This window comes from Lotus japonicus, chromosome 6 (genome assembly GCF_012489685.1).
Source record: "Lotus japonicus ecotype B-129 chromosome 6, LjGifu_v1.2".
Classification (NCBI taxonomy): Eukaryota; Viridiplantae; Streptophyta; class Magnoliopsida; order Fabales; family Fabaceae; genus Lotus; species Lotus japonicus.
In genome coordinates this window covers 20287822-20314719 of record NC_080046.1, presented here as the reverse complement: position 1 = coordinate 20314719, position 26898 = coordinate 20287822, and the positions used below count along the sequence as shown (strand labels likewise).

At 39.1% G+C, this 26898-nt stretch overlaps 2 protein-coding genes across 9 annotated transcripts; one reads left to right on the top strand and one right to left on the bottom strand.

Annotated features, from left to right (window-relative positions):
• The first annotated feature begins 338 nt into the window (after positions 1-338).
• On the top strand, positions 339-2763 carry LOC130723397 (phenylalanine ammonia-lyase class 1-like). Its single transcript, XM_057574427.1, has one exon. It carries the CDS (start codon positions 491-493, stop codon positions 2660-2662), a length of 2172 nt encoding a protein of 723 aa, XP_057430410.1. The 5' UTR covers positions 339-490; the 3' UTR covers positions 2663-2763.
• Positions 2764-2984: 221 nt separating this feature from the next.
• Positions 2985-26353, bottom strand: LOC130723398 (probable LRR receptor-like serine/threonine-protein kinase At5g10290). Of its 8 annotated transcripts, none has more exons than XM_057574434.1 (12): positions 24946-26353; positions 18419-18566; positions 17281-17413; positions 17063-17134; positions 16058-16201; positions 15677-15748; positions 15508-15573; positions 14333-14403; positions 14100-14231; positions 13068-13409; positions 4104-4498; positions 2985-3563 (listed from the first exon to the last, which is right to left on the bottom strand). In XM_057574434.1, exons 2-12 carry the CDS (start codon positions 18501-18503, stop codon positions 3249-3251), a joined length of 1827 nt encoding a protein of 608 aa, XP_057430417.1. In that variant the 5' UTR covers positions 18504-18566; positions 24946-26353; the 3' UTR covers positions 2985-3248. The 8 variants fall into 8 exon arrangements, with proteins under 8 accessions (XP_057430417.1, XP_057430415.1, XP_057430419.1 ...); XM_057574432.1 differs by lacking the exon at positions 24946-26353 and adding an exon at positions 19111-19307; XM_057574436.1 differs by lacking the exon at positions 24946-26353 and adding an exon at positions 19111-19307 and having other exon boundaries at positions 18419-18561.
• Positions 26354-26898: the final 545 nt, after the last annotated feature.

The following is a 26898-nucleotide window of genomic DNA, read 5'->3' as shown; positions in this document are numbered from 1 at the left end:
ATTAGAAAATTGTATTATAGTGTGTGAGGTAGAAGAGGCTTGACTTGACCAGTGTTTGAAGTTGGACTAGTAGATTAAAGGTGAGTGCACGTTGATCCCTCGTTGCTTCTTCCTTCCAACGATCACGATCCAACGAATACGGTGATCCAGGAGTATCATGTTGCAAGATCATAGCCGCTCGAAAATAATGATTTAATTAATTAATTTAATTTCCACCAACCCACTTTCTATTTCAGCTACCAACGCATAACACCTACAAACAGATTAGAAAATATTAGGAAAGAGCTCCACACGTCTCTCTCTCTAATATTCTAGTGTATAAATACTCAATCACTCTTCCCTTCCCATTCAGGAAATACACAACTCAAACTCCAAAGATTTCCATTTTCTTTCATATTCTACAGTACAGTATTCTCTCCCTCTATATACTGTGATCGAACTCTTACTCCATTGATTATTTCTCTTTCTATTAATTTGTATTATTCTTAAGATGATGGAAGCAAATCAAGCAATCACTAACCAAAGCCAAAATGGTTCCTTCTTCTGCACTACTACTGCTAAAGGCGCTGTTACTGTTAGTACTACTGATCCCTTGAATTGGGGTGTGGCGGCGGAGTCAATGAAGGGGAGCCACTTGGACGAGGTGAAGCACATGGTGGAGGAGTACCGCAAGCCGGTTGTCAGGCTCGGCGGAGAGACGCTGACGATAGCTCAGGTAGCTGCCATTGCCACCGCCACCGCCGCTGAAGGAGTGAGCGTTGAGCTGTGCGAGACAGCTAGAGCCGGCGTTAAGGCGAGCAGTGACTGGGTCAAGAATAGCAGCACTGACAGTAATGGTGTCACCACCGGCTTCGGTGCCACCTCCCACCGCAGAACCAAACAAGGCAATGCTTTGCAGCAAGAGCTAATCAGGTTTTTGAACGTTGGAATTTTTGGCAATGGTACTGAGTCATCCCACACATTGCCACAATCTGCAACTAGAGCTTCCATGCTAGTGAGGATCAACACTCTTCTTCAAGGATATTCAGGCATTAGATTTGAAATCTTAGAAACCATCACTCAGCTCCTCAACAACAACATCACCCCATGTTTGCCGCTTCGTGGCACCGTCACGGCTTCCGGTGATCTAGTGCCTCTTTCTTACATTGCTGGTTTGCTCACTGGCCGACCAAACTCCAAAGCTGTTGGACCTTCTGGAGAGAAACTCAATGCCAAGGAAGCTTTCCAATTGGCTGGCATCAACTCCGGTTTCTTTGAATTGCAACCGAAGGAGGGGCTTGCCCTTGTTAATGGCACTGCTGTTGGTTCTGGCTTGGCCTCTATTGTTCTCTTTGAGGCTAATATACTGGCAGTGTTGTCTGAGGTTCTATCAGCTATTTTTGCCGAAGTGATGCAAGGGAAGCCTGAATTCACCGACCATTTGACCCATAAGTTAAAGCACCACCCTGGTCAAATTGAGGCTGCTGCTATCATGGAACACATTTTGGATGGGAGCTCCTACATCAAAGCAGCAAAGAAGTCGCACGAGATGGATCCCTTGCAAAAGCCAAAACAAGACCGATATGCACTCAGAACTTCACCTCAATGGCTCGGTCCCCTAATCGAAGTGATTCGATTCTCGACAAAGTCAATCGAGGGAGAGATTAACTCCGTGAACGACAACCCTTTGATCGACGTTTCGAGAAACAAGGCTTTGCATGGAGGCAATTTCCAAGGAACCCCTATTGGAGTTTCCATGGACAACACGCGTCTCGCACTTGCCTCAATTGGAAAGCTCATGTTTGCCCAGTTCACTGAGCTTGTGGATGATCATTACAACAATGGGTTGCCATCAAATCTCACTGCAAGTAGAAACCCCAGCTTGGATTATGGTCTCAAGGGAGCTGAAATCACCATGGCTTCTTATTGCTCAGAACTCCAATATCTTGCGAATCCGGTCACAACCCATGTCCAAAGTGCTGAGCAGCACAACCAAGATGTGAACTCTTTGGGTTTGATTTCTTCTAGAAAAACATACGAAGCCATTGAGATCCTTAAACTCATGTCCTCCACATTCTTGATTGCACTTTGCCAAGCAATTGACTTGAGGCATTTGGAGGAGAACTTGAGATACTCGGTTAAGAACACGGTAAGTCAGGTAGCCAAGAGGACTCTTATCACAGATGTCAATGGAGAACTCCATCCTTCTAGATTTTGTGAAAAAGATTTGTTGAAAGTGGTTGATAGGGAGGCTGTATTTGCCTATATTGATGACCCCTGCAGTGCTACATACCCATTGATGCAAAAGCTAAGGCAAGTGTTGGTGGATCATGCATTAGTAAGCGAAGAAAATGAGAAGAACTCAAGCACATCAATCTTTCAAAAGATTGCAACTTTTGAGGATGAGTTAAAGAGTCTCTTGCCAAAGGAGGTTGAAAGTGCAAGGGCTGCATATGAGAGTGGAAATCCAAAAATTTCAAACAAAATCAATGATTGCAGATCTTACCCACTGTACAAGTTTGTGAGGGAGGAGTTGGGAACAGAATTGCTAACTGGAGAAAAGGTTAGATCACCAGGTGAGGAATGTGATAAAGTGTTCACAGCAATATGTCAGGGTAAAATTATTGATCCTCTTATAAAATGTCTTGGGGAGTGGAACGGTGCCCCAATTCCAATTTGTTAATTTTACTAGTTGTTTTAGACATGACTTATTCATATTTATGTAAGTGTATCGATACCCATCATTTTCAAATAAAATTCTCTGATATAGAATTGTTAAATAAACCTGCAATGCACTGTTATTGATTCTTCATATGATTTGCAGCCTAATTTTTGTCAGAGGTTTCTTTTGGTACCACCCGAAAATTCTCCTTGCCCACCCACATGTTTTCATAAACTAATGATCAAAACATTTTTGCATCATCCTGTCCTTTAAATTTGAACAAATCGAACGCACTGCATATAAAGAAATATTATAATGATCAAAACATTATCAAAAAAGCTCATAACAAGCATAATCATCATAATATGAAGATTACTAGCTAGCACTTTTTACACTTGGAATCCAATGACACCTACATATTTTTAATCAAATCAAACAGTTAAAAATGGATATTGTGCTACATAAAAGATAATAATTTATATATTTGGATACTAGTTGAGTGTAACATAAACAAATTTTCATCTTGACAATAGGAATGGCTTCGTTCACTTTTTGTCTCAACGTAAGTGCCAACACGAGTGCCAACAGGTATCCAAACATAGCTAGATCATCTTCCACCCGATAACTCAATAGCATCTTGGTTATAAACTGAATCTTCTCCCCAATGAAATCTTCTTTGTAGTCTCTCATGGTCTTGCCTCCGAGTGACCTCCACGTGCTGCCACTCCTCCCACCTTTCAGCCAGACCTTCTCCCTCTAACATTCTTACTACATCTGACATTGCTGGACGACCCTCCGCCGATGCTTGTGTGCAAAGTAATGCAACTTGTACAATCATTTCAACCTCTTCTATGTTGTAGTTTTTATTAAGGTTGCAGTCAACAATAGCATCCAGTCTTTTCTCCCGTTGGAGTTTCTTAACCTACATTAAGCACAAATATAGCAAAAACAGTAACCAACAAGCATAAACTGAATAGTGCAGAGTTTATTTTCTAAGGTAACATGCATCATGAAGGAAAAATATATCTCTTTACATAATTTAAATCACCTTTTGATTATCAACATTATAGCAAAGCATGAAGTCTTTGAAATGTGATGACCCTTATAAAAACAATACACTCACTTAATTCCAGCTCGATGAGCATGCAGAGTTCCAATTAAAACTAGTTCAAGTCTTCCAGAGTCAATTATCGTCCCACAAAAGCTACTAGGAGCAGTTTCTCTCAGAATCAGTTATGCTTCTACCTTCAAAATCTACCCCAAACATGCACTACATAAACTTCTAGCTCACATGACACAATCATTACTCCTTATCCATATCAGTTAAATGCGAAAGGATACATCATCAATGCATAGAGAGGCGCACACAAGTTCCAAGCATGTTGACACAAATAAGGAACAATCAAAAAGACATACAGAGGAACAAACAGGGAGGTTATGATACTAAAATAAGGTGTCTCACATGGTCAAGCAATAACACATCATCTTCCTCTTCCAAACGATAAAAGTCGATTGCACGTTGACCTGTAACAAGCTCCAAAAGCATAATTCCATAACCAAAAACATCTGTTTTTTCTGAAGATTTTCCAGTGGACAAGTATTCTGGAGCTATATGGCCCATTGTCCCACGAATTTGGGTTGTCACATTAGTCTTTCGAACGTCAACTAATTTTGCCAAACCGAAGTCACCCACAACTGCTTCAAAATCTCCATCGAGCAGTATATTAGCTGCCTTCACATCTCTATGAATAATCTTTGGATCGCATTGTTCATGAAGATATTCTAGGCCACGGGCTGTTCCCAGAGCCACTCGTTTTCTTGTAGCCCAATCCAAAACAGGTTCCCCCGGTTTGAGTTCTGCATCAGTAGTAAAAAATTACTGTAAAAGTTTCCAAATTTTACAAACAAACTTAAAGAAAATATAGAGATCCAGGCCACCCACATAAACTTAAATCTTGCCAGACATGAAAACAAAATTTCTAGTGCATACAGGGTTAATGTCACATCAGGATATCAGGATTTTAAAACACCATAAAGCTGAAATTTTAAAATTGGGCAGGCCTACATGATTACGGTTCTAGTGATAACACATGCATAATCATACATATCTTTTAACATTCCTGCTCGTAAAGAGATGGAATAAAAATTGAGAACTGAATTATTCTCACTGCTCTGAACTGATAGTAAAAAGCTGTATATAATATGGTTCAACGGAATAATAAAAAGAAAATAAACCAATCCTAATTATGGAAGTGATCTCCTAAATCAATCCCATAATCACGAGATTCAAAAACTGATTCTCTTCCTCGATGAAAAATTGATTCTGATTCTCCTAATTAATTTAGGGCCTATACTATTAGAAATTGGGAGGCCTATACTCAACCACAAAAGCTAGCTCAAGAGTTGAGGTTTGCACTACCCTTACGGGTGGCCCAATAATGGGAGGTCTCCACAACAAATGGATCTAGGATAGGCTCTGATACCATATTAGAAATTGAGAGGCCTATACTCAACCACAAAAGCTAGCTCAAGAGTTGAGGTTTGCACTACCCTTATAAAGCTTATCTTGGCTCTATCTCTAGCCAATGTGGGACTTCTAACATATACCCCTCAAGCAAATCAATAGATATCTTCCATTACTAACTTGGATATGGAAACTTGAACTCGTCAGCCCAGGTCAAAACATCAGTTACTTCTTGTTTGGATGAATGTATTACAAGCACACCTTGCTACCTTCCATTATCCTCAAAAAATTCTTAGAATTTGGCTAAATTAAATTTCAGCAATTCTACTCAAATAGCTCGCGGGCTAGACTGAATTCATTAATTTTTTATGTAACAATTGTGTAAATACAGTTCTCGCACAGGACAGATGTCGAACGCGATGCTGGGACAACCGGTTCGACAACTGACTAACAGTAACAAAACCAGAAAAATAATAAAGTAGAACACAGAAGATTGGTAACCCAGTTCGGTGAAACTTCACCTACGTCTGGAGGGTTTGCACCCAAAGAAAGGAAATCCACTATCTCAAGATTCAGGAATTACAGACACTCATGAACACCACAGTTCATAGTTCACTTCCTAATCTACCCAAGTGTATTTCTACTTAGTATCTCAACCTAAGTATGAGAGTCCCTCTCCCTTTCTCTCAATCACTGCCACAGTGATTGGTAACAAACAATCAACAATCAGAGTTTGAAGAATTAAAGAACACAGAACACAACTTTGCTTTATAGAATCATGGAGCAAAGTTTGTTCACAAGAAACAAGGATAAAGAACAATGAACAACCCTAAAACACTTGATCTCTCTCTATTAGCTTCAGTGGTCTTCAAGCTTTAGGTCTTCATCCTTTTTATAGACTTCAGCAGCAGCAGGTAGGCACTAGGGTTTGCTTGGGCTGAAGTAACAGATTGCAACAATAATCAAATCAAAACAGAATCTCCAAAGATCTTGTTGCGTTTTTCCCAAGTAAAGATAGAAACAAATCTTTTATCAAAGATTGTTTCAACAAATAACAACCCAACAATTAAAACCCTTCTGAAATAGTTACTTGCTCCTCAAGTAACTCAAAAACATATCTTCAGCAAATCTTCAGAGGGCCCACAAAATTAAACTTCAGCAAAGGACTGATGTCCTAGCTTCACGAAATCAGATGCCACGGCATCTGCTTCGACAATCAGTTGTTTTTGACAAAATGCATGACAAAATGTTCCAACAATCTCCCCCTTTGTCAAATTTTGTCTAAAACAACTCACAGATCAGAGAGGATAAAAACTAGAGAAACAACTCTCCCCCTTAGTCAGAGCTCCCCCTCAAACTGATGCATCTACACAACCAACTACCATACTTCAGAAGATATAGTCGGAACAAACCACTTAGCAACACAAACACACAACCAGAGGTACAATCAACCTTAGCACATGATGTCTTCAAAATGGATCAGCTTGGACATCATCATATCAAAAATACTACCATCAGAAGCTGGCAGCACATACCCAGAAGTACAGCTAACAGAAATACTGCTCATCAGAAGCACCGTCAGAAATACTGCTCATCAGAAGCAACATTTCAGAAAACAAACATAGCCATCGTCTTGAACTTGTCTTCAGACCAGAGCTAACACTATCAGAACACACATAGCACAGTAGAAACAGAAGCAACTTCACCTAACTTCTGAGAACATGAACATCTGAACAAACTTCTGATCTGCGAACATCTGAACAAAAACAACTTCTGATCTGCAAACATCTGAACAGAACCAACTTCTGAACTACTAACTTCTGATCATAAACAACTTCTGAACCACAAGCTTCTGAACATAAACATCTGAAAACACTGTTCACACACTTCTGAAACTTCAAAACAGCTGAAACCATCTGAAACATAAACTTCTGAAAACTCAAACATCTGAATCACAAACTTCTAAATCACAAACGTCTGAAAACTACTCCCCCTTTTTAGCACAAATTTGGCAAAGGTAGCACAGCATAAACAACCCATCACTTCTAAGACCAGAATGACAACAATTCATGAACACTTTCAACAACTGACTTCTTGCAAACGGTAGATGGTTCAGAACCCAAGGTAGATTGATGGATTTGGAGATCAAGTTCAGATGTGTCAACAATGGGGTTTGGATTTCCAACAGAGGGTCCCATACTCACATCTGAAGTAGTCTCAACTAATGTGTCAACATGGGGTTCAACATTTGGAACAGAAACAGATTCAACTGATATCTCATGAATCACACTAGGCACAATAGCATTAGGATCTGCACTTACAGATTCACCTATGCTTGCATGAACAGTTGATGGTGCATTTGAACCTTCAAGAGAACTTACAGCAACAAATTTCTTCCTCCATTCCTTCATAACATCTACACCAGAACTCTGAGATTTAAGAAGAGCAACATCCTTGTTGGTCATGAGAAAATGCCTAGGAGCCTTCACAATCTCTTTCTTCTCCTTCTCTTTAAGCCCACTTGGTTTCCATTCTTTCCTTGTTGGAGCTACTTGTGGATTAGTCCTTGGTTGATCATGAGACTGAGGATATCCATATAGCTTGTAACAGTAGGGCCTTATATGACCAAGTTTTCCACAGTGATGACATCTCCAAGTAGATTTCTTGGATTTTCTGAACTGAGGGTACACATGTCGTACAGAATGATGCAACATTGGGTCTGACATTGGTTGCTTAGTTTGCTTTTCAGATGAAGCAGACTTATTTGCACTCTTGTAGCTGAAGCCTATCCCCTCCATATCTCCAACTGTTTTCCCAACTTCCAGAATCTCCTCTAACACATTAGTGCTTTTATTCATCATACGAATAGACTTTTTCATACCTTCAAGCTTTGAGTTCAGTAATGTTACCTCCTCCTGCAGTTTTGCATTAGTGATCTGAAGTTTCTCATTCTCCTCACGCAACTTGCTGATGGTCTTTACTTCTTCTTGCAAACTGGAGTTATTACTCTGAAGTTGCTTCTTCTCAGCAATCAAATCCTTGACTTCTTTTCTCATTTTCTCACCATACATACATGATTCCTCCCACTTAGCCAGCAACAATTTGTAGGTTTCAACTAGTTCTTCCTCATCACCATCACTTGACTCAGCATCAGAATAGCACTTCCCAATGAGAGCCTTTACATGAATAGCCTTGGTTGTATCATTCTCATGTTTGTCTTTGAGTTGAAATTCAGTATTCTTCACATTGTCCGACACATTGTCCAGGACATTTGTATTTGACATTCTGCCCAAACTCTTCAACGCTTTGTTAAGTAATGATACAACTTCTGCAATGTTTGCATCAGTATCCTTCTCCCTCTGATCTTCATCTTCTTCAGTGTTGGACACAAAGGTTATACTCTTCGCCTTCTTCTCAGATCTACCATTAAGAGACATCTCAAAGGTTTGCAAGGAACCAATGAGTTCATCAACCTTGATGTTACTGATGTCTTGGGCTTCTTCAATGGCAGTTACCTTCATATCAAACTTCTTGGGGAGAGACCTGAGAATCTTTCTTGCTAACTTTTCTTCAGACATTGGTTCCCCTAGGGCAAAAGAAGAGTTGGCTAGATCCCTTATTCGCATGTGAAACTCATATATGGATTCATCCTCATTCATCTTCATAGTTTCAAACTGAGTTGTAAGAAGTTGAAGCTTTGACATACGTACTTTTGATGTTCCTTCATGAGCAGTCTTGAGAATCTCCCATGCTTCTTTAGCCACAGTACATGTGTTAATTAACCTGAACATATTTTTGTCAACTCCATTAAAAATAACATTCAAGGCTTTGGAGTTTCCAAGAGCTTCGTCATCTTCTTTCTTTGTCCACTTATCTTCAGGCTTCAATTCAGTTGTGGATGCTATCACAGGATGTTTCCATCCCTTGACTATTGCCTTCCATGTTATACTGTCCATAGATTTGAGAAACACCATCATTCGAGCCTTCCAGTAGTCATAATTGGTACCATCCAAAATTGGTGGCATATAAATTGATCTTCTTGCATCCATAATGTTGTCCTTGAGAACAGAATATATTCCCTGGAGCTCACCCAACAGAGTAGGGTGCCTGCTCTGATGCCAATTGTAAATACAGTTCTCGCACAGGACAGATGTCGAACGCGATGCTGGGACAACCGGTTCGACAACTGACTAACAGTAACAAAACCAGAAAAATAATAAAGTAGAACACAGAAGATTGGTAACCCAGTTCGGTGAAACTTCACCTACGTCTGGAGGGTTTGCACCCAAAGAAAGGAAATCCACTATCTCAAGATTCAGGAATTACAGACACTCATGAACACCACAGTTCATAGTTCACTTCCTAATCTACCCAAGTGTATTTCTACTTAGTATCTCAACCTAAGTATGAGAGTCCCTCTCCCTTTCTCTCAATCACTGCCACAGTGATTGGTAACAAACAATCAACAATCAGAGTTTGAAGAATTAAAGAACACATAACACAACTTTGCTTTATAGAATCATGGAGCAAAGTTTGTTCACAAGAAACAAGGATAAAGAACAATGAACAACCCTAAAACACTTGATCTCTCTCTATTAGCTTCAGTGGTCTTCAAGCTTTAGGTCTTCATCCTTTTTATAGACTTCAGCAGCAGCAGGTAGGCACTAGGGTTTGCTTGGGCTGAAGTAACAGATTGCAACAATAATCAAATCAAAACAGAATCTCCAAAGATCTTGTTGCGTTTTTCCCAAGTAAAGATAGAAACAAATCTTTTATCAAAGATTGTTTCAACAAATAACAACCCAACAATTAAAACCCTTCTGGAATAGCTACTTGCTCCTCAAGTAACTCAAAAACATATCTTCAGCAAATCTTCAGAGGGCCCACAAAATTAAACTTCAGCAAAGGACTGATGTCCTAGCTTCACGAAATCAGATGCCACGGCATCTGCTTCGACAATCAGTTGTTTTTGACAAAATGCATGACAAAATGTTCCAACAAATTGCGAGCCAGGTCAATTCTTAAACTCCAATCATCAACGGGTGGTCCATCACAAGTGTCCCAACTATGGATCTAGGATTGACTCTATACGATCTAGAGTTCGATCCTTGTTACTCTCATTAGTTAAAAGAATAAAAAGTAGAACTCCAGCATGAGGTAGATAGACCTGTGCAAACGCTTCAAGTCCAATGGTCTCTTGGTTGAGGGGTGAGTAAGTATTTATAAGACCATTCACGTGTCTTCACTCAACAACTTGAGATTTTGGGATAGTTGGCTCATGAAGGAAATTTCTATCAATTTCAGTATGCTTTTTCCTATGATGCTGTATGGGATTGTTAAAAATATCGATAGCTAACTTTTTGTCATTATAGAGTTTTTAAGAAACTTCAAATTAACTTCTAGATCATCTAAAATAATTTTCATCTAGAGTATATCACATAATCCTTAAGCAACTGATCTGAATTCTAAATCTGCTGATGATATCGCCACCACATTATGGTTTTTACTCCTTCATGTCACAAGATTGCTAACAGGAACTAGTATCTTTATTGATGTAAATAGGAAGTTGAAAGTAATATTACTGAAATGAATCTTATTTTCTGATGAGACCAAGTTTCCACCAAAAAGCATGCAGTATCTAATGGTAGATCTCCTATCAGTCACTGGCCTTGCTTGCTCTGCTTTCTTATAGAGCTCCCTAGACAAATTTCCTTAGCTTTTGAACAAGAATCCTCTCCATGTGCTATCTTTTGTATACTGAAGGATCTTGGTTACTGCCCGTAAATGCCTTTCTCCAGGATGTGCATGAATTGGCAAACCACGATAATCGATGATGCTATCTCTAGCTTGGTGTGGGCTAAATAAATGAGTCCAACAAGTCTTGGAATTTGGGTTAGGCCCTAACTCTACCCCAAAAGCTAGCTTAAGGGTGTTGGTTGATCTTCCCTTTATAAGGACTATTTTGCCCATACCTTTAGTCAATGTGGGACTTCTCAACATACCCGTCACACCCAAGGCTTGTCAATCTAGAGCGTGGAATTCATAGGAATGAACATCTGGTAGTCTCCAATAAACGGATCAGAATATTGGGATTGAGTATGAAGCCTAGTCTAAAAATATTGTACATGTTAAGTTCTTAACCATTGAATACACATCAGAATTCAGATTATTTTAAGTCTCAAGTACAGTGTTAGGGACAACTACAGTGTTCATACTTACAAGTTACAATAAAAAATTTGTGAGGGGAAGAGAAGTGATCAAGACAAATATAATTAGATTTTTTTTCGGTGAGTACAAATATAATTAGATGAAGTCTGAAGAGGTTTTTTAGTACAATTTCTGGTACCTTTTTAATTAGCATTGGGTAAGGTCAAGGACCCAAGGTCATCTATATGACTATGAGAAGCTTCATTTGTCTCTGGAGTTTGAAATCTGATTTCAATCTCTTTTTAGGGCTTGACTCAGATTCTTGAACATGGGTCAAGTCAAGAATTGTGTTCTTTCTTGTGTACACCTTAGAGAATTTTGAGAAATCATGAGTAACACTTGGAGGAACAAAGTTAGTGGCTAAAATTGGTGACTAAATTAGCCTTGATGACAGAATTAGGTGACTCTAGATCAGGCACAATGAAAGAATTAGGTGTATTTAATCCATTGAAATTTCTCCTTAACGAGAAGATTTGGAGGTTTTCCACAAAAGTGATATCTACATAGATATAACATTTTGGATGAAGGATTGTAACACTTGTATCCATTTTGGGGACATGAATATCCAGGGAAAACACATGTTACCACCCAAGGTTCAAATTTCTCTCTTGATTGGCCGTAAACATGAACAAAGGTTTTGCATCCACATACCCTAGGAATCAGACAATTAGAGGTTCGGAAATGAGGGTAGAAACAGTTTAGTGCCATTATGGGGCTTTTGTTGTTCAGAACACGTGAAGGGAGTCTATTTATCATGTCAGAGGCAGTAAACTAAGAACTGCTTCTCCCCAAGGTAGGCCCGAACAAATTGAGATCACTTGAGGTGACTCTTCCCATTAAGACAGTAAGAAGCTCAGCTGCTCCGCAGTTCCCCTGCTCTTTGAACAAGAATGAAGTCTTCAGTTGAATTTGTGGAGCTGGACACGTTATCTTCAGTTTCAGAGGTCGACATGGTGTTGATAGGGCCTCCACAACACCACAGAAGGGGAAACAGCTATAGAGGCACAGAACAGAAGGCAGAGGGAGCACAGCAATTAAGGCTTCTCAAAAAATCAGAGGTACATGCAGCAATGAAGGCTGCAGGACGAAGAAGCAGAGACCAGAGCTCTAGGAGTAACCCCAAAGCTCAGATACCATGTAAAGAAATCAAAACAAAATTTGAGATTTGAATTATTGTCATTGATCTAAAGTAATAGTACATAGCTGTATATAATATGGTACAAGAATAAAAGGGAACTAAATCAATCCCATAATCAGGGGATTAAAAGCCTGATTATCTTAATCAATAAAACTAATTTACAGCCTAGCCTATACACATGATTTACAGCTCGACATTGTTCTACTCCCCATGGTCTGGCATGAAGATAATTGTTGAAATCCAACATTTACTAGAGATATGGTCGGAGTTGAGCTTATAAAGGCTTGAGCAACCTCGCCTCAAAAGCTAAATTTTGGATCAGCGTTAGGTCTAGGAAAAACTCAAGAATAATTATTGTTTATAACAAAGAACTCTTTTCAAACTCTTGAGTTAAGTTTCCTAAAATGTTAATATTTTGATTACTTAATGTAACCTACTGTATTTCAGAAATTTTAAAACAGTTATATGACAGAAGCAAAATAAGATATCAAGGGGGGTGACTATTCAATTTGAATGGCTCCTCCTGTCCAATTTATGAAATAAAATAATAATACACCACCCTTTATAACAAACCAACTTTAATACTTAAAGAACCAGTAATGTTTATAACTAAATACCTCGTATACGATAGGCAACACTCAAGTTCTGCATGAAGGGATAAACTAAGAGGCGTTCAGTTGGAGTAGTACAATAACCAATGAGCCGTAACAGGTTCCTATGGACAGCTACACTTATCATCTCAACTTCACGCTGGAAAGCTGCATCACCCCCAGGACTTTGATAGTCAGTTAACCTTTTGACAGCAACTTTTGTGCCATCAGCTAGAACACCTTTATAAACCTTTCCAAAGCCTCCCTGCCCCAGAACATTTTTCTCACTGAAGTTGTCCGTAGCTATCTGTAGTTCTCTCCAGGAAAATCTTTTTATTTGACCAAAAGTAATCCGCCGATCAACTTCTCCTAAAGATACCAGGAGAAAAAAGATTGAAATAGATAGTTTCCAAGGGAAAATTTCAAGAAAAGCTTAAATAGATAGTTCACATTAATCTTAAGTTTAATATTGTTAATAAACTATGCATTCAACCTTTCTTGTTTGATGAATTTTTATTTTCTTTTGTTTCAATTTTTTTCTGCTCTTGAGTATACCTAATTCCTGCTCTGTTGTAGTTCTCATTTACTCTACAATACTTCTTTTTTATGAATTAAATATTATTAATTATTTCAGTGAGTTTCTCAATAAAAAGCATTACAGGACAGATTCCACTTCCCACCGTCAGTGGACATGCAAGATTAACAGGAGTGGAGGGTATATATTCCAATTTGTACTCATTGATCATTAGATTCAGTAGGACATGAATCAATTAAAGGAGGGACCAAAGAAAATAATAACAGTAATAGTAAATATCAAATATCAAATAAAAATTAAATCAAAAAAGTTCAAAATATGCTACATCACACCTTAAGAAGGGGAAATAAAGAGTCAAACTCAACCTCCAGGATGATATATCAATTATATAAACCAATCTAGATTGTGAACCGGATAAGCTTGAGATAGAATGCATAGGTAGGGTTACCAGATCAATAATTTCAAAAGCTGCAACTGCTAACAATCTAGAAAAGCATTGCACAGACTAAAAATGAAACTCAGACCTGGTACGTCTACAAAAACTTCACCCTTGTACCCCTTGCACCAGAAAAAGAGCAGGCCACCAAGAAAAAGGATAAAAACTAAACCTACAACTATTCCAACTATGAGGCCTACTTTTGATTTGTGAGATGAACCTGCCAATTGAAGACAAATTAGTTTTCAGATTGTTGCCTGCAGCCAGGGGAAGGGGGATGGGGAACTAGGGAAACGCACAAAAGAGGATAAACAAAAGTACCTTGATCTTCATCATCAGATGTGCAAAGATGATGATAATTCACGCCACAGTCCAACTTATTTCCAGTGAAACTGCAATAAGGAACCCATTGAAACAAAGTAAAAGAAAATAAATCTAAATGAATAAGGGTCAAGGGAAAAAGAACATGAACCCAAATTTGAAAATTCTATTTCTATCCAAGGACTCCATAAACATGACATTGGCATATGGCTCACAACAAGCACTGTATGCCATAAACTTCGGTTTCTTATTATCTAACAATGTAAACATTGATTTTTCTTTTTACTGAAACTAACTATCAAATAAAACCTTGACACTGGAAACAGCCTTCCTGTTTGAGATGTAATGAAAATCAGTTCTGGATGAGAGTTTTATCCTTGGCACCCTCTTCCCCAGTTTAATCAACTATAAGTGGAAATAAAAGTGTTGTACAGAATATGCTTTGTCCATGCTTCAAGGTCCAAAGGTTTTACTTGGTGAGCATGTAAGAGCTAAAAATAACTGAGGTCTGGGCTTATGTCTAAAAATTTAAGCTTTTCAAGGTTATCAGTTCTTTAATACTTCCCATTTCTTCATACCCTTCCTTAATAGCAGGACTATTCCACAACACTATTTAAAGAGGATCACGTGTCTGATAAATCCTATTTCTCATAAGTGAGGAAACCTACCATTTCTTTTAAAATTCAATATTAAGTAATGAGTAAATAAAATAGGGCACGAGATGGGAGCAAGAACTTTGTTGTTGAAACAAAATATATGATGACCACAAAATTATAAAATAAAATATTATACTTCCAGGAAAAAAAAAGATCATATTTCCTGGAAGGGAGAAAAGCTACCAGTATTATATGCTTCTACCATTCAATACTATATAACAAGTATATGGAAAGTAATCAAGCTATGGGAACTCAATTTAATGATTACAAATCTTTCAATTTTAAAATGAAGATAAAAAAGTGGAACCAAAGAAGACCTTTAGAATCTTAAACTACAATTTGATCATGTTAGTAACAGTTATTGTTGAATGAGGTTGTATATTCAAGTTCTTTTGGATATATCATATATGTGTCTATTTTTCCAAGGGTTTTACATTATAGTCCTTGGGTTAGATGGAAAGTGATCTTTAAAAAGTGGTTTAGATATTCAATCTGATACTAATTTACAACAACACATACTTGAACTTAGGAACGTCGAATAACTTCTCTGGGATCTGGCCACTAAGATCATTAGAATCTAGCAGACTGCAAACGAGAAGGTTGAACAATCTGTCAGATAATGAAATGATAACAACATCCTTACAAACAAACAAAAAAAATGAAAAGGATCAAAGAATAGTATACATACACATTGATCAGGCTTGGGAGACTGGCAAATGATTCTGGAATAGCCCCACTGAGATTGTTTTGGCTCAATGTCCTGGTTGCGGGACAAAAATTAGACAAACATTACACAATAAAAATAGGTCGTAGGACTCCTAATAGGGTTTAATTGTGATGCACTGTCGGTGTTTAACAATTTACACTGACACCCAATCATATAATGCCACTTACGACCACATTCTAGGAGTATTTACCCTTGTTTTTAATTATAATTAAAATAAAAATATACTTTCTAATGTGGTGGAAATTAATTGGATGTCTGTGTAAATAAAATTTACACTGGCAGTGCACAGACCTTTAATCCCTCATTATATATCTGTACTGGGACATAGACTACCATACTTACAAGAACTGAAGCTTTTTAAGATTACCAAGGGAAGATGGTATTTCACCAGTTAATTTGTTGTTTTCCAGATCCAATCTGACCAAGCTTGTAAGATTTCCAAATTCATTTGGTATGCTACCGGTTATGTTGTTCCCTTGCAAAGAACTGCATAAATGTATAACACACATCAGTGGTTAAACATAACTTTCTTGTTTATATAGTTCATACTTCATAGTAAATATATATAAAATCACCCGCCCCCCCTGCAGGAGAAAAAAAAACAGAAAAAATGTGAAAGATATAAACAAGAAAAGACTCATGAAGAATAAGGTTATTATAGTAGCATAACTTGCTTATAAAAAAAAATTATAGTAACAGAACTCTTCAAAATAACTAGGTTGTACATATTTCTTAAAAGATAACATTGACAAGATTATGCATATTTCTACACAAACAAGATATTCCCCAATAACATGTAATGAAACATACATGTGAATTTTCACCCCCCACTCACAAAAGCAATGATGAAAAACATTAACAATAAATTATTACGAATGAGTATGAGTCAATATTTGAAAAAAGAAATCACTAAAAAACATGAATAATATTTGAAAAATAACCAAATTATACATATTTATACACACACACACATGGAAGCATATCTCGAGGGAGAGTGAGAAACTGTAAAAGCATAAACGAATGGTAAAGACATGTTCTTCTTTCACTCTAACTTGATACGCTTCTGAAATATATAAAAACCCTAATGAATAGTTTACTACTATCATCAGATGCACAGAAGACACTAAATGCCAATGGAATATCAATTGTAAAATGCTTAAACTCTAAATAAGCATATAAAAATAATGCAGAAATATATCCATATGATTTCGCGAATTCATGCCATAATACAATCAAACACACCATGAATGATGCGAGACCGGAAGTTGAACAGGGGAGCAAAAGAAGGAGAAGGCATCTGGAATACTTCACTTAAATTTGACCATTTTTCAAATTATGAATACTTACAGAGTGGTAAGACTTTTTAGAGCTCCTATTCTTGGTGTCAAAGATCCTGTGAATCCCATAAATGCTAGTGAACTGCAATAAAGCAATTTACACAATCATACAGCATGCAAATAAACTTTGAGTACCAATAAAGGTAATGACTCTGAACATCTTCTACAAATGAAATAATTAAGAGAAAAAATTGTTGGAAATTTGCATTAAGAATAACAATATCTTACACTTGAACAACATTGCTATTCTGGTCACAGTAAACATTGGACCAAGTGCAAGGGTTAACTTGATATTTGTTCCAGTTAGTAAGCTGGTTGGAAGAAGCATTCAGTGATGACTTCAAAGCAAATAGTGCATCTTCTGCAATGAACATGAACATTGTAAACATATCAGAACTAAGACTGAGAAATAATCTAAACACACTTGCAACTTTGATGAAATAAGAAATGTAGAAATGTTTAAGAGCACAACAATTTTGCTGCAATCTTGTGAAAACATGATAAGATCACCAATTCTGTTAACAAACATTTTATCCATGTATTCGCCTGAAATGGATAGGATGTTGAACTTTGAGAAGTATATGTCAAAGCAAAAACGTAAAGAGTCAGTTGGGTTGGCTCTCAGCTATAATTTCTACTCTTCGCTTGTAATTTCAACTTGACACAAGGAACATGCTTTTTTTTTGGATAAGCCACAAGGAACAGGTTACTTTCAAAGCAATTTAGCCAGGAATTGACAAGCAGATGCATTTTTTCAATTTATAGTATAAAAACATTCATGTATCACACATGAACCAACTACCCCAAAACCTTAACATGTTGGGTAAAGGACACATGACATGAATGAAATGGTTTTCCCCTAATGCAACAGCATATTGAGTTTGAAGACAATGCACGTATCCATCTAAGCTTTTTATTAGAATAATGCGCAACCAAGGATCAAACTTGAGACCACTTGGGCATATAGGCTTTGATACCAAGTCATGAACCAGCTGTGCCAAAAATTTAAGCCATTGAATTAAGAACATATGAACTGCTTTATATTATATTTCTAACACTATAAGCCCCAATTTGCCAACAAGATTTTGTTTCCCTGGTTCCCCAGCAAGGACATTATCCAAATTCCAGTTTAATTTACTGAAAAATATTTCAATATTTGACAGACAAAATTACAACAAAATCAACTTCCTCCTAAGCAAAATAAAATGCCAAGATAATTAGTAAGCAAAACAACAGAATAAATGAATATAAATGCCAATGAAATCTCAATATATTTAGATTTCATTGAAGGAAATCAAAACTGCAGTTAAATTTCACACAGCTTAGCATCAAATCAGATAAATACAAGATGAACAGAAGATGGTACCTTGTAAATCAAGCTCAGGCTGCGCAAAAGAGCTTACACTAGCTAATAGCAAAAGAACACAAACCAAGCCCATTTCCGCAAACATCAACCACCGACACAATGCGCATGATAACAGTCAATTAGCACAAGAACAACCTTCATCTCTGCACTGCAGAATAATGAAACCCTTAAGCTGAAACAATAACAGAACCCTCATATGGTAGAAGAAGAAATTACTGAAAAGACAGAAAACTTTTTAGTGGTCAACCATGGGTCAAAAAATTCAAACACGAAGGAACAGGGTTCAAGTTCAACGACAAGGAAGAGAACAAAGAAAAAACACCCAGAATTGGAATCATGCACAAGACCAAAAGGGAAGAATATTTGTACGGTCAAGGTCAGTTTTTGTGTTGGAAAAAGAAAAAAATCAAATCATGGATGTGAAGAAAAAAGAACAAGTACCAGTTGAGTTGAGTTGAGTTGAGTTGAGAGATATTATTAATGATTGAATATTGACGGAGAAACAGTGAATAATGAGGGTATGATGAGGTAATCAAAACAAATCTGAAATAGAAGCTACTTTCTTTCATTCATGTATACTTGCTAAAATTGTTTTACTTTTCAAGGTCAAAATACTTTTTTCAGTATGATGTATTTGTTTTAAATTTCCTGTGTTTAGGAAAATCAAATTTATTTTAGGGAAATCTACTCACCTCTATCATAGTTGCAGGAAGCAATTATACTGTGCAAATTGTATTGAACTCCTCTCTTTTATATATCGTTTTGAATAATAAAGAAGTCAATAAGAACTAGAAGATGAAATCGAACTGAAATTAATATAGAATTTTAATTGAAATTATAGAGAATATTTACAACACACATATTTGAGAGCGTGCTGTAAGGTACAAGTGAGTTCTCTCTCAAGATGAAGAAGTGTTTTGATGATGATAAAACAACAAAGCTTATATTGAAGACCTTCATGTAGAATAAGAAGGATCATTGCAAAGCAAGAAGGGTCACAACCCGAAGAAAAGTCAATTGAAGCACACAAGGCAAATTCATCAAGTGTTATCATCTAGCATCGTCTATACTATCATAGCCTGATCCTTCTAGTCCAAGATGTCATTGCTTATGGTTTCGATCGTCCAGAAGCTTCATCGTCTTTTAGCTACAAAGATCCAAGAATGTCATTGTCAGACCTGAACACCTATGCAAAGGGTTCTATCACAAGATGAACCATAGTTATGAAGATTTATCTAAGCAAAAGAGTTGGATCGTCCGATGAAGCAACTGAAGCAAAGGACTAAAGTGTATTCACATGTGACCTACCCAACCTAACAAGAGTACAATGTTCAGAATCAAAAGTATAAGGCTATCAAGTCATCAGATAGCTATGAAGCGTGCCTATATGCCAAAAGGAGAAAAATCTTATCTGCCATTTAGTTTCAACGGTCAAGAAGCTCTCTAAGGTCAACACAAGTTTGAACTCTCGGATGAAAAGAAGCAACAAAGTATAACTCACAGCTATACTGGACGATGAAGACATGTTGGAAAGCTTATCCCTATATTACTAAATCTTCATCCTTCTTACACAAATCAGAACTACTGCTATCATAGTATTTGTGGTGAGAACGTCTCTTTTCTACTCTCTAACGTCCACAACAACCTTCTTACTAAGTCTCATACCTTGCAAAGGTCATATGCACAAGACTAAGTAATGCAAAGAGAGCATGATGATTGAAGCTGATGAGAGAGTGATAAAGAGGGAAATAGAGAAGAGAAAATGAGATGAAATTGTAAAAAGCATGCGTGCAAAAAGAAACGAGAAAGTGAGATAGAAAAAGAGAAGATGATGAGAAGAAGAAATTGAAAATTGTGAGAACTTGAAAAAGGTCATATTTGAAGCAGAGTGAAGAAAAGAAGATGAAGAGAAAGAAGTGAAAGAAACTAAGTTCACAGATTGAGGGGGAGCATACTCAATGAATTATGATGTGCATGAGTTCAAGCATGTTGGAACACTTTATCAACACATGAAGCATGTAACAAGAGGATGTGACTCTTTGAAGTACGGGCTTTATTCACGCAAGTTTATGTATTTAGCAGACCTAAAGAGAAAGAGCAAGAGGAGAATAAAAGGAGAAGCAGGGCTGAACTGAATTTGTACCTTCCCTCTCCGGAACCATTTTTACCATTTCCTCTCAGACCATGACCGGAGTGCTGATTGCTTTTGACTTCGGCTGGATGTGTTCATCGCCACTGGCATCATGTGATTTACGTCACTAGATCCTTCTCTTTCTTTGACTTTTGAGTACTTGAACTGGATTTCTTAAAAAGCGCATAAGCCATCTAGATCTTGCTTGATTCACTATTTCCATTTTTTCTTAATTCTGATTGATTGCATTTTTTACGACAAGTTTTAAATCTTAATGCAGGCAAGGTACGTAGTTCTCGACCGTAAGGGAGAAGGAAATATTTTAAATTCTGACTTGTTGGGTCGGAGCACAGACAAGCGAGCAGAGCCCAAGATACAAGGAAGCCCGTCATAGAGCAATCGACTAGAAGTAGAAGACTGTTGGCCAAGACAAGGCGACCTCCCTCTTCTTTCTTTTTTTATTACCTTCTTTGAAGAAAAGTTAAGGATTATGCACGTGGAATACTCCATTCCATTTCTTCTTTCTTTTCTTTAAGGGAGAAGTTCCAGAAGTTGCACTTTCTTTCGATGTTGGTCCAGGCCCCCTATCAATTGTCGTTGAAGTAGGCAAGGTCAATCCACAGAAATCTAAATTAAAAGGAGTAGAACTGACTGTTGGTGGAGCAATGGCTGATGGGAAGGTTGACTGACGATAGGTGTTTGGGTGGTGTGGAAGGTCGTGTTGTACGTTTTGGAATGGAACTCTTATATTGCGCAGATAGAGGTATCGTCCCACCCCAGAGAAAGGAGCGCATTAGTTGTTCTACTTGTTGTTTAACAACTTTTCCAGGGAGAATGAGGAAGCCCAATAAACTTGCATGGAGAAAAGGATGGAGTTTATCAGTTGTAACCTGCCAGCGTCGGAGAGCAAGAGTTCATAATCAAGTTAGAAGAGCAAGAGTTAAGAGAAAAGATAAAAAGCTAAATGAAAATAATCAAATTCTAAGCCTCAATAGAGAAAAGTTGGGAGTGATCTTGATTATAAAATAATTCCCTTCTGGTTCGCATCCCCTGGACTTTCACCTCTTACGGTGCGTCTCAATGGTGGGAGGTGATGGTTGGGTTTACACTCCCCTAGTGTTGAGCAACTAGTCTTGAGAACTCAAGTGTGAGTTGAAGTCTCACATTAGTTAAGTATGGGTGAGGAGAAGACTTTATAAGAGATGTGACCCATAAACCTAATGCCTTAAGGTTTTGGATTAAGATGTGGCATCGATATCTTTTGGTGTCTTGCTCCTTGGTCCATGGGCTCCCCTGTCTCCCCCCAACAACTGGTATCAGAGCTCCTTGGTTGGAGATCTGCTTGGTGCTCTTAAAATGGGTGAAGGTGATGTTGCTGGTACTATACTGAAATTGGATTCTTCCAATTATTTTATCTGGAAATCCCGAATGGAAGACTTGTTGTTCTGTAAAGACTTGTATGATCCCATTGACGAAGATGGTACTAAACCAGCAGATAAATCTAATGCAGAATGGACAAAGACAAACAGGAAAACTATTGGTATGATCAAGCAATGGATAGACCAGAGTATCTATCATCATGTGGCTAGTGAGACTAATTCCCACAGTTTGTGGAAGAAATTGAAGGACATGTTTGAGTCCAAAAATGCACAGAACAAGGTATTTCAATTTCGGAGATTGGTGAATCTGAAGTACATGGATGGTTCTTCAGCGGCTGAGCATATGGGCAATTTCCAGAATATTGTGAACCATTTGACAACTATAGAGATGGATTTATCTGATGAGCTACTTACATTGTTGTTGCTTAGTGTAACATCCCGATCTGACGACTGGCCTCACGGTAACAACACGAGTCTTTTCAGTGCGCTTTGTCCTCACTCGCGCACTTCCCGGGAAAACTTCCCAGGAGGTCACCCATCACGATATTGCTCCAAGGCAAGCACACTTAACCATGGAGTTCTTATCAGTTGGGCTCCCGAAAAGAAGTTGGAACTTGTTGTCATGAGTAGTACCAATCAAATCTCTTATGCCCTCCTCAACTGTATAGTCCATCCCTATACAGTCTCGGAATACCTCTTGTTCGGGTGTGAGATCGGTTCATTCATGTGCCCCTCCGCCTAGAAGCCTGCCAGGAGCCGCTCCTTGTCCGTGCCTCACTGCACCGGCGATCACTCCCCGCCCTCGTCGGCCCAGGGCGTCACAGGCCCACCAACTTCCGCTTGGTTCGTCCCCGAAACCACACCGTACTGGGAGAGGTCGGCTCTGATACCACTTGTAACATCCTGACTTGACGACTGGCCTCACGGTAACAACACGAGTCTTTTCAGCGCGCTTTGTCCTCACTCACGCACTTCCCGGGAAAACTTCCCAGGAGGTCACCCATCCCAATATTACTCCAAGACAAGCACACTTAACCATGGAGTTCTTATCAGTTGGGCTCCCGAAAAGAAGTTGCAACTTGTTGTCATGAGTAGTACCAATCAAATCTCTTATGCCCTCCTCAACTGTATAGTCCATCCCTATACAGTCTCGGAATACCTCTTGTTCGGGTGTGAGATCGGTTCATTCATGTGCCCCTCCGCCTAGAAGCCTGCCAAGAGCCGCTCCTTGTCCGTGCCTCACTGCACCGGCGATCACTCCCCTGGGCCGACGAGGGCGGGGAGTGATCGCCGGTGCAGTGAGGCACGGACAAGGAGCGGCTCCTGGCAGGCTTCTAGGCGGAGGGGCACATGAATGAACCGATCTCACACCCGAACAAGAGGTATTCCGAGACTGTATAGGGATGGACTATACAGTTGAGGAGGGCATAAGAGATTTGATTGGTACTACTCATGACAACAAGTTGCAACTTCTTTTCGGGAGCCCAACTGATAAGAACTCCATGGTTAAGTGTGCTTGTCTTGGAGTAATATTGGGATGGGTGACCTCCTGGGAAGTTTTCCCGGGAAGTGCGTGAGTGAGGACAAAGCGCGCTGAAAAGACTCGTGTTGTTACCGTGAGGCCAGTCGTCAAGTCAGGATGTTACACTTAGTTCATTGCCAAACAGTTGGGAGACACTGGTGGTATCTCTGAGTAACTCCACTAATGGGAAGATGAGTCTCAGTACTATAAAAGAAACTCTTCTGAATGAAGAAATCAGGAGAAATGGACACAAGATGTCTAGTTCATCGGCTCACACAGAAGCTTTAGTTGTTGAGTCACGGGGAGAAGCCAACATAGAAATTTTCATAAATCACATGACTGGAGCAAGTCAAGAGGAAGTTCAAGGATCATAAAAGACTTCGAGTACTTCAATTGTAACAGAATGAGACATGTGCAAAAGGAGTGCAAATTTCTGAAAAAAGGTAAATCAAGAGAAAGAGGCAATGATAAGAAAGAAGATAAAGAGGCTGTTGTAGTTGTATTAGATGGTGAAGTTGTTTCTATTTTTCAAGAGGAAGTTCAAGGATCAGAAAAGACTTCGAGTACTTCAATTGTAACAGAATGAGACATGTGCAAAGGGAGTGCAAATTTCTGAAAAAAGGTAAATCAAGAGAAAGAGACAATGATAAGAAAGAAGATAAAGAGACTGTTGTAGTTGTATTAGATGGTGAAGTTGTTTCAATTTTTCAAGATGATTATATTAATCTCACATGCCAAAGATAATGAACGGGTTGTTGATGTTAGAATATAATGTAAAATCATTCATGTGGTCCTTACCCAATAGCTTAAGCTTTTGGGATAAGTGGTTGACAAATATGGTATCAGAGCCTATTCTAGATCCATTGGCTAGAGATGTGGCCAAACAAATAGATCTAGGATAGGTTCTGATACCATATTAGAATTAGGGAGGCCTAACTCAACCCAAAAGCTAGCTCAAGAGTTGAGGGTTGCTTTACCTTTTATATGCACTTGTTTGGCCACATCTCTAGCCAATATGAGACTTCTAACAGTTGATTCTTCTGCCTCATTTCATGTTACTCCTCATCGTGAGTATTTTACATCCTACACTGCTAGAGACTTTGGGCATGTGAAGATGGTTAATCAAGGAGTAAGCAAGGTTGCTGGCATTGGAGATATTTAGGTAATGCAAGCTGTACTTGAAGAACGTCAGGCAAATTCCTGACATGCGCCTCAACTTGATTTATGTACAGGTACTTGATGAAAATGGTTACCATAATTTCTTTGGTGATGGTAAATGGAAGTTCACCAAGGGGACTTTTTTTTTTTACAAAATTGGAACCTTAATTTCAAGAGCTCCTTCTCTGCTCGATTATGTTCCCGGGAACACCTCCATTGAACCACTCAATGCATCCTTACAACATAGGACAGAGATTTTGAAATGCTTAAAATCCAACCTCACTTAAGCACAACAACGCATGAAACAACAGAAAGATAAACATCGAAAGGAGATTACCTTCGCCGTGGGAAGCTCGGTTCTCCTTCACTTGCAGCCATATCGGCAACAAAGCTTGGCCATACAAGGCCTGGAATGGCGTCATGCCGAAGGAAGTGGCCTTGAGAATGCAGAACCTTAATTACAAACTTGGTGAGGCGATCCACAATTACCCAAATCACTGTGTGGCCTTGAGAAGGTGGAAGTCCCATAATGAAATCCATGGAAAGATCTTCCCAGACCTTGGAGGGAGTTTGCAATGGTTGAAGTAAACCGTTTTTCTTGGCTGGTACATACTTGTTGTATTGGCACTCCAAACAAGCCTGAATGAATGTCTTTGGATTGCAATAGAGACCAAAGAGTATGGTACGCCCATGGGTTGTGTCAAGGGTTAAACATATGGGTGTGGGTTCGGGACTAGGAGATTGGAGGAAAGTGAGAGCGTGAAACTCTGCAATGGCATCAGTGTGCATAAGGTGAAAGAATTGGTGGTAGGAGACTACTGAAGGGGGAAGTAATGGCTGACCAGTAAGAGTGCATGTGGACTCACCAACTTGGAAGGACATTGAGGGAATACTGAAGTCAGAAACAATCTTTCCCAAGGTGCATAACCATTCCACTCCCAATACAATGTATGCGCCCTAAATTTCTAGTAGATAGAAGGGAATGTTGAACCGGTGCCCTTCCATGTAAACCTCAGTATTGGGGAAAACCCCGTTGCAGGTGATATGTTGCCCATTGCCTATCATCACCAGAAAACTGGAAATAGATACCACAGGGAGATGGAGAAAAGAGGCTAAACATGGAGGCATAACGTTATGTGAACTCCCCGTATCGATCAAGATAACCACCGGATGACCCAACACCGAGCCCAGAAATGTAAGGGTCTCTTGCTGGGTTGAAGTTGGGGTTTCCATGGGTTCGTTAGCAGGCAAGGTTGTGCCCACGGGCTTGACGGCGTCGGGGAAGTCATCCGCGAGCATGAGAAGGAAAAGCTTGGGTTGGCACTTGTGGCCCAGCACAAACTTTTCATTGCAATTATAGCATAAGCCCAAAGCCCTGCGCTTTTGCATCAGGGCGGAGGAGAGGCGTTTGATGTGTAAGGAAGATGGTTGTGTTTGGCGAGGGGGAAAGGTGGATGAAGAGACAGTGGGGCGTGGAGAGGTGGTTGGGGTTGTTCGGCTAGTGGCGGGTAGTGTAGAAGGAGGAGGGGGTGCATATGTTGTGGGCCTGTTGTCTTTGGGAGTGTAGGATTTTGAATCCTTGAGCTTGGCCTCAATCTGTTTGGCCAAACCAATGGCCTGAGAAACGGAGTAGGGTTTGAGGATGGAGGATGGAAAGCTCATGTTTGATTGCTGGAAGTAGTCCAGAAACAAAAAAATCCATCATGGCCCCGGGGAGAGACCAAGCACCTGGTTAGAGATCTTCTCAAAACGTGTTTGGTATTCTGCCACCGTTGAGGTCTGTTGCAGTATAAACAATTCTTGTTGATGGTTTTCGTAGGATGATGGGCCAAAACGGACTACAAGGGCGCAGGTGAAATCATCTCATGAAGAAAGCTTATAGTTATTATGCATCCAATGGTGGCATCACCTTGGAGGTAGAAGGAAACGAGCTCTAAGCGTTGTGCAGGTGGGGTTTGATAAAGCTGGAAGAATTGTTCAGCGTGAAAGAGCCACTCTAGGGGGTTGGAACCGTCAAAGGGAGTGAGCTGCAGCTTAAGGTTTTTGTGAAGGGTTTGGAGGTTTGTGAGAGGAGGCTAACCAAACCCAGAGGGTGGGGAAGGGAAGAACCCGAGGTTCTGAGGGTAGAACCCAAAAGGTGGTGGTGGTGGGGGTGTAAAGGGACTGGGTTAGATTGGGGAACGAATGGGGCCCCGGGAGTGGGTTGGTTAGGGTTTATGTGGTTATGGATGTGTTGTGGAGTTTGTGGGTTTTGAAGGGGTGGAATCAGAGGTGGTGGGGGGTGGTGGTG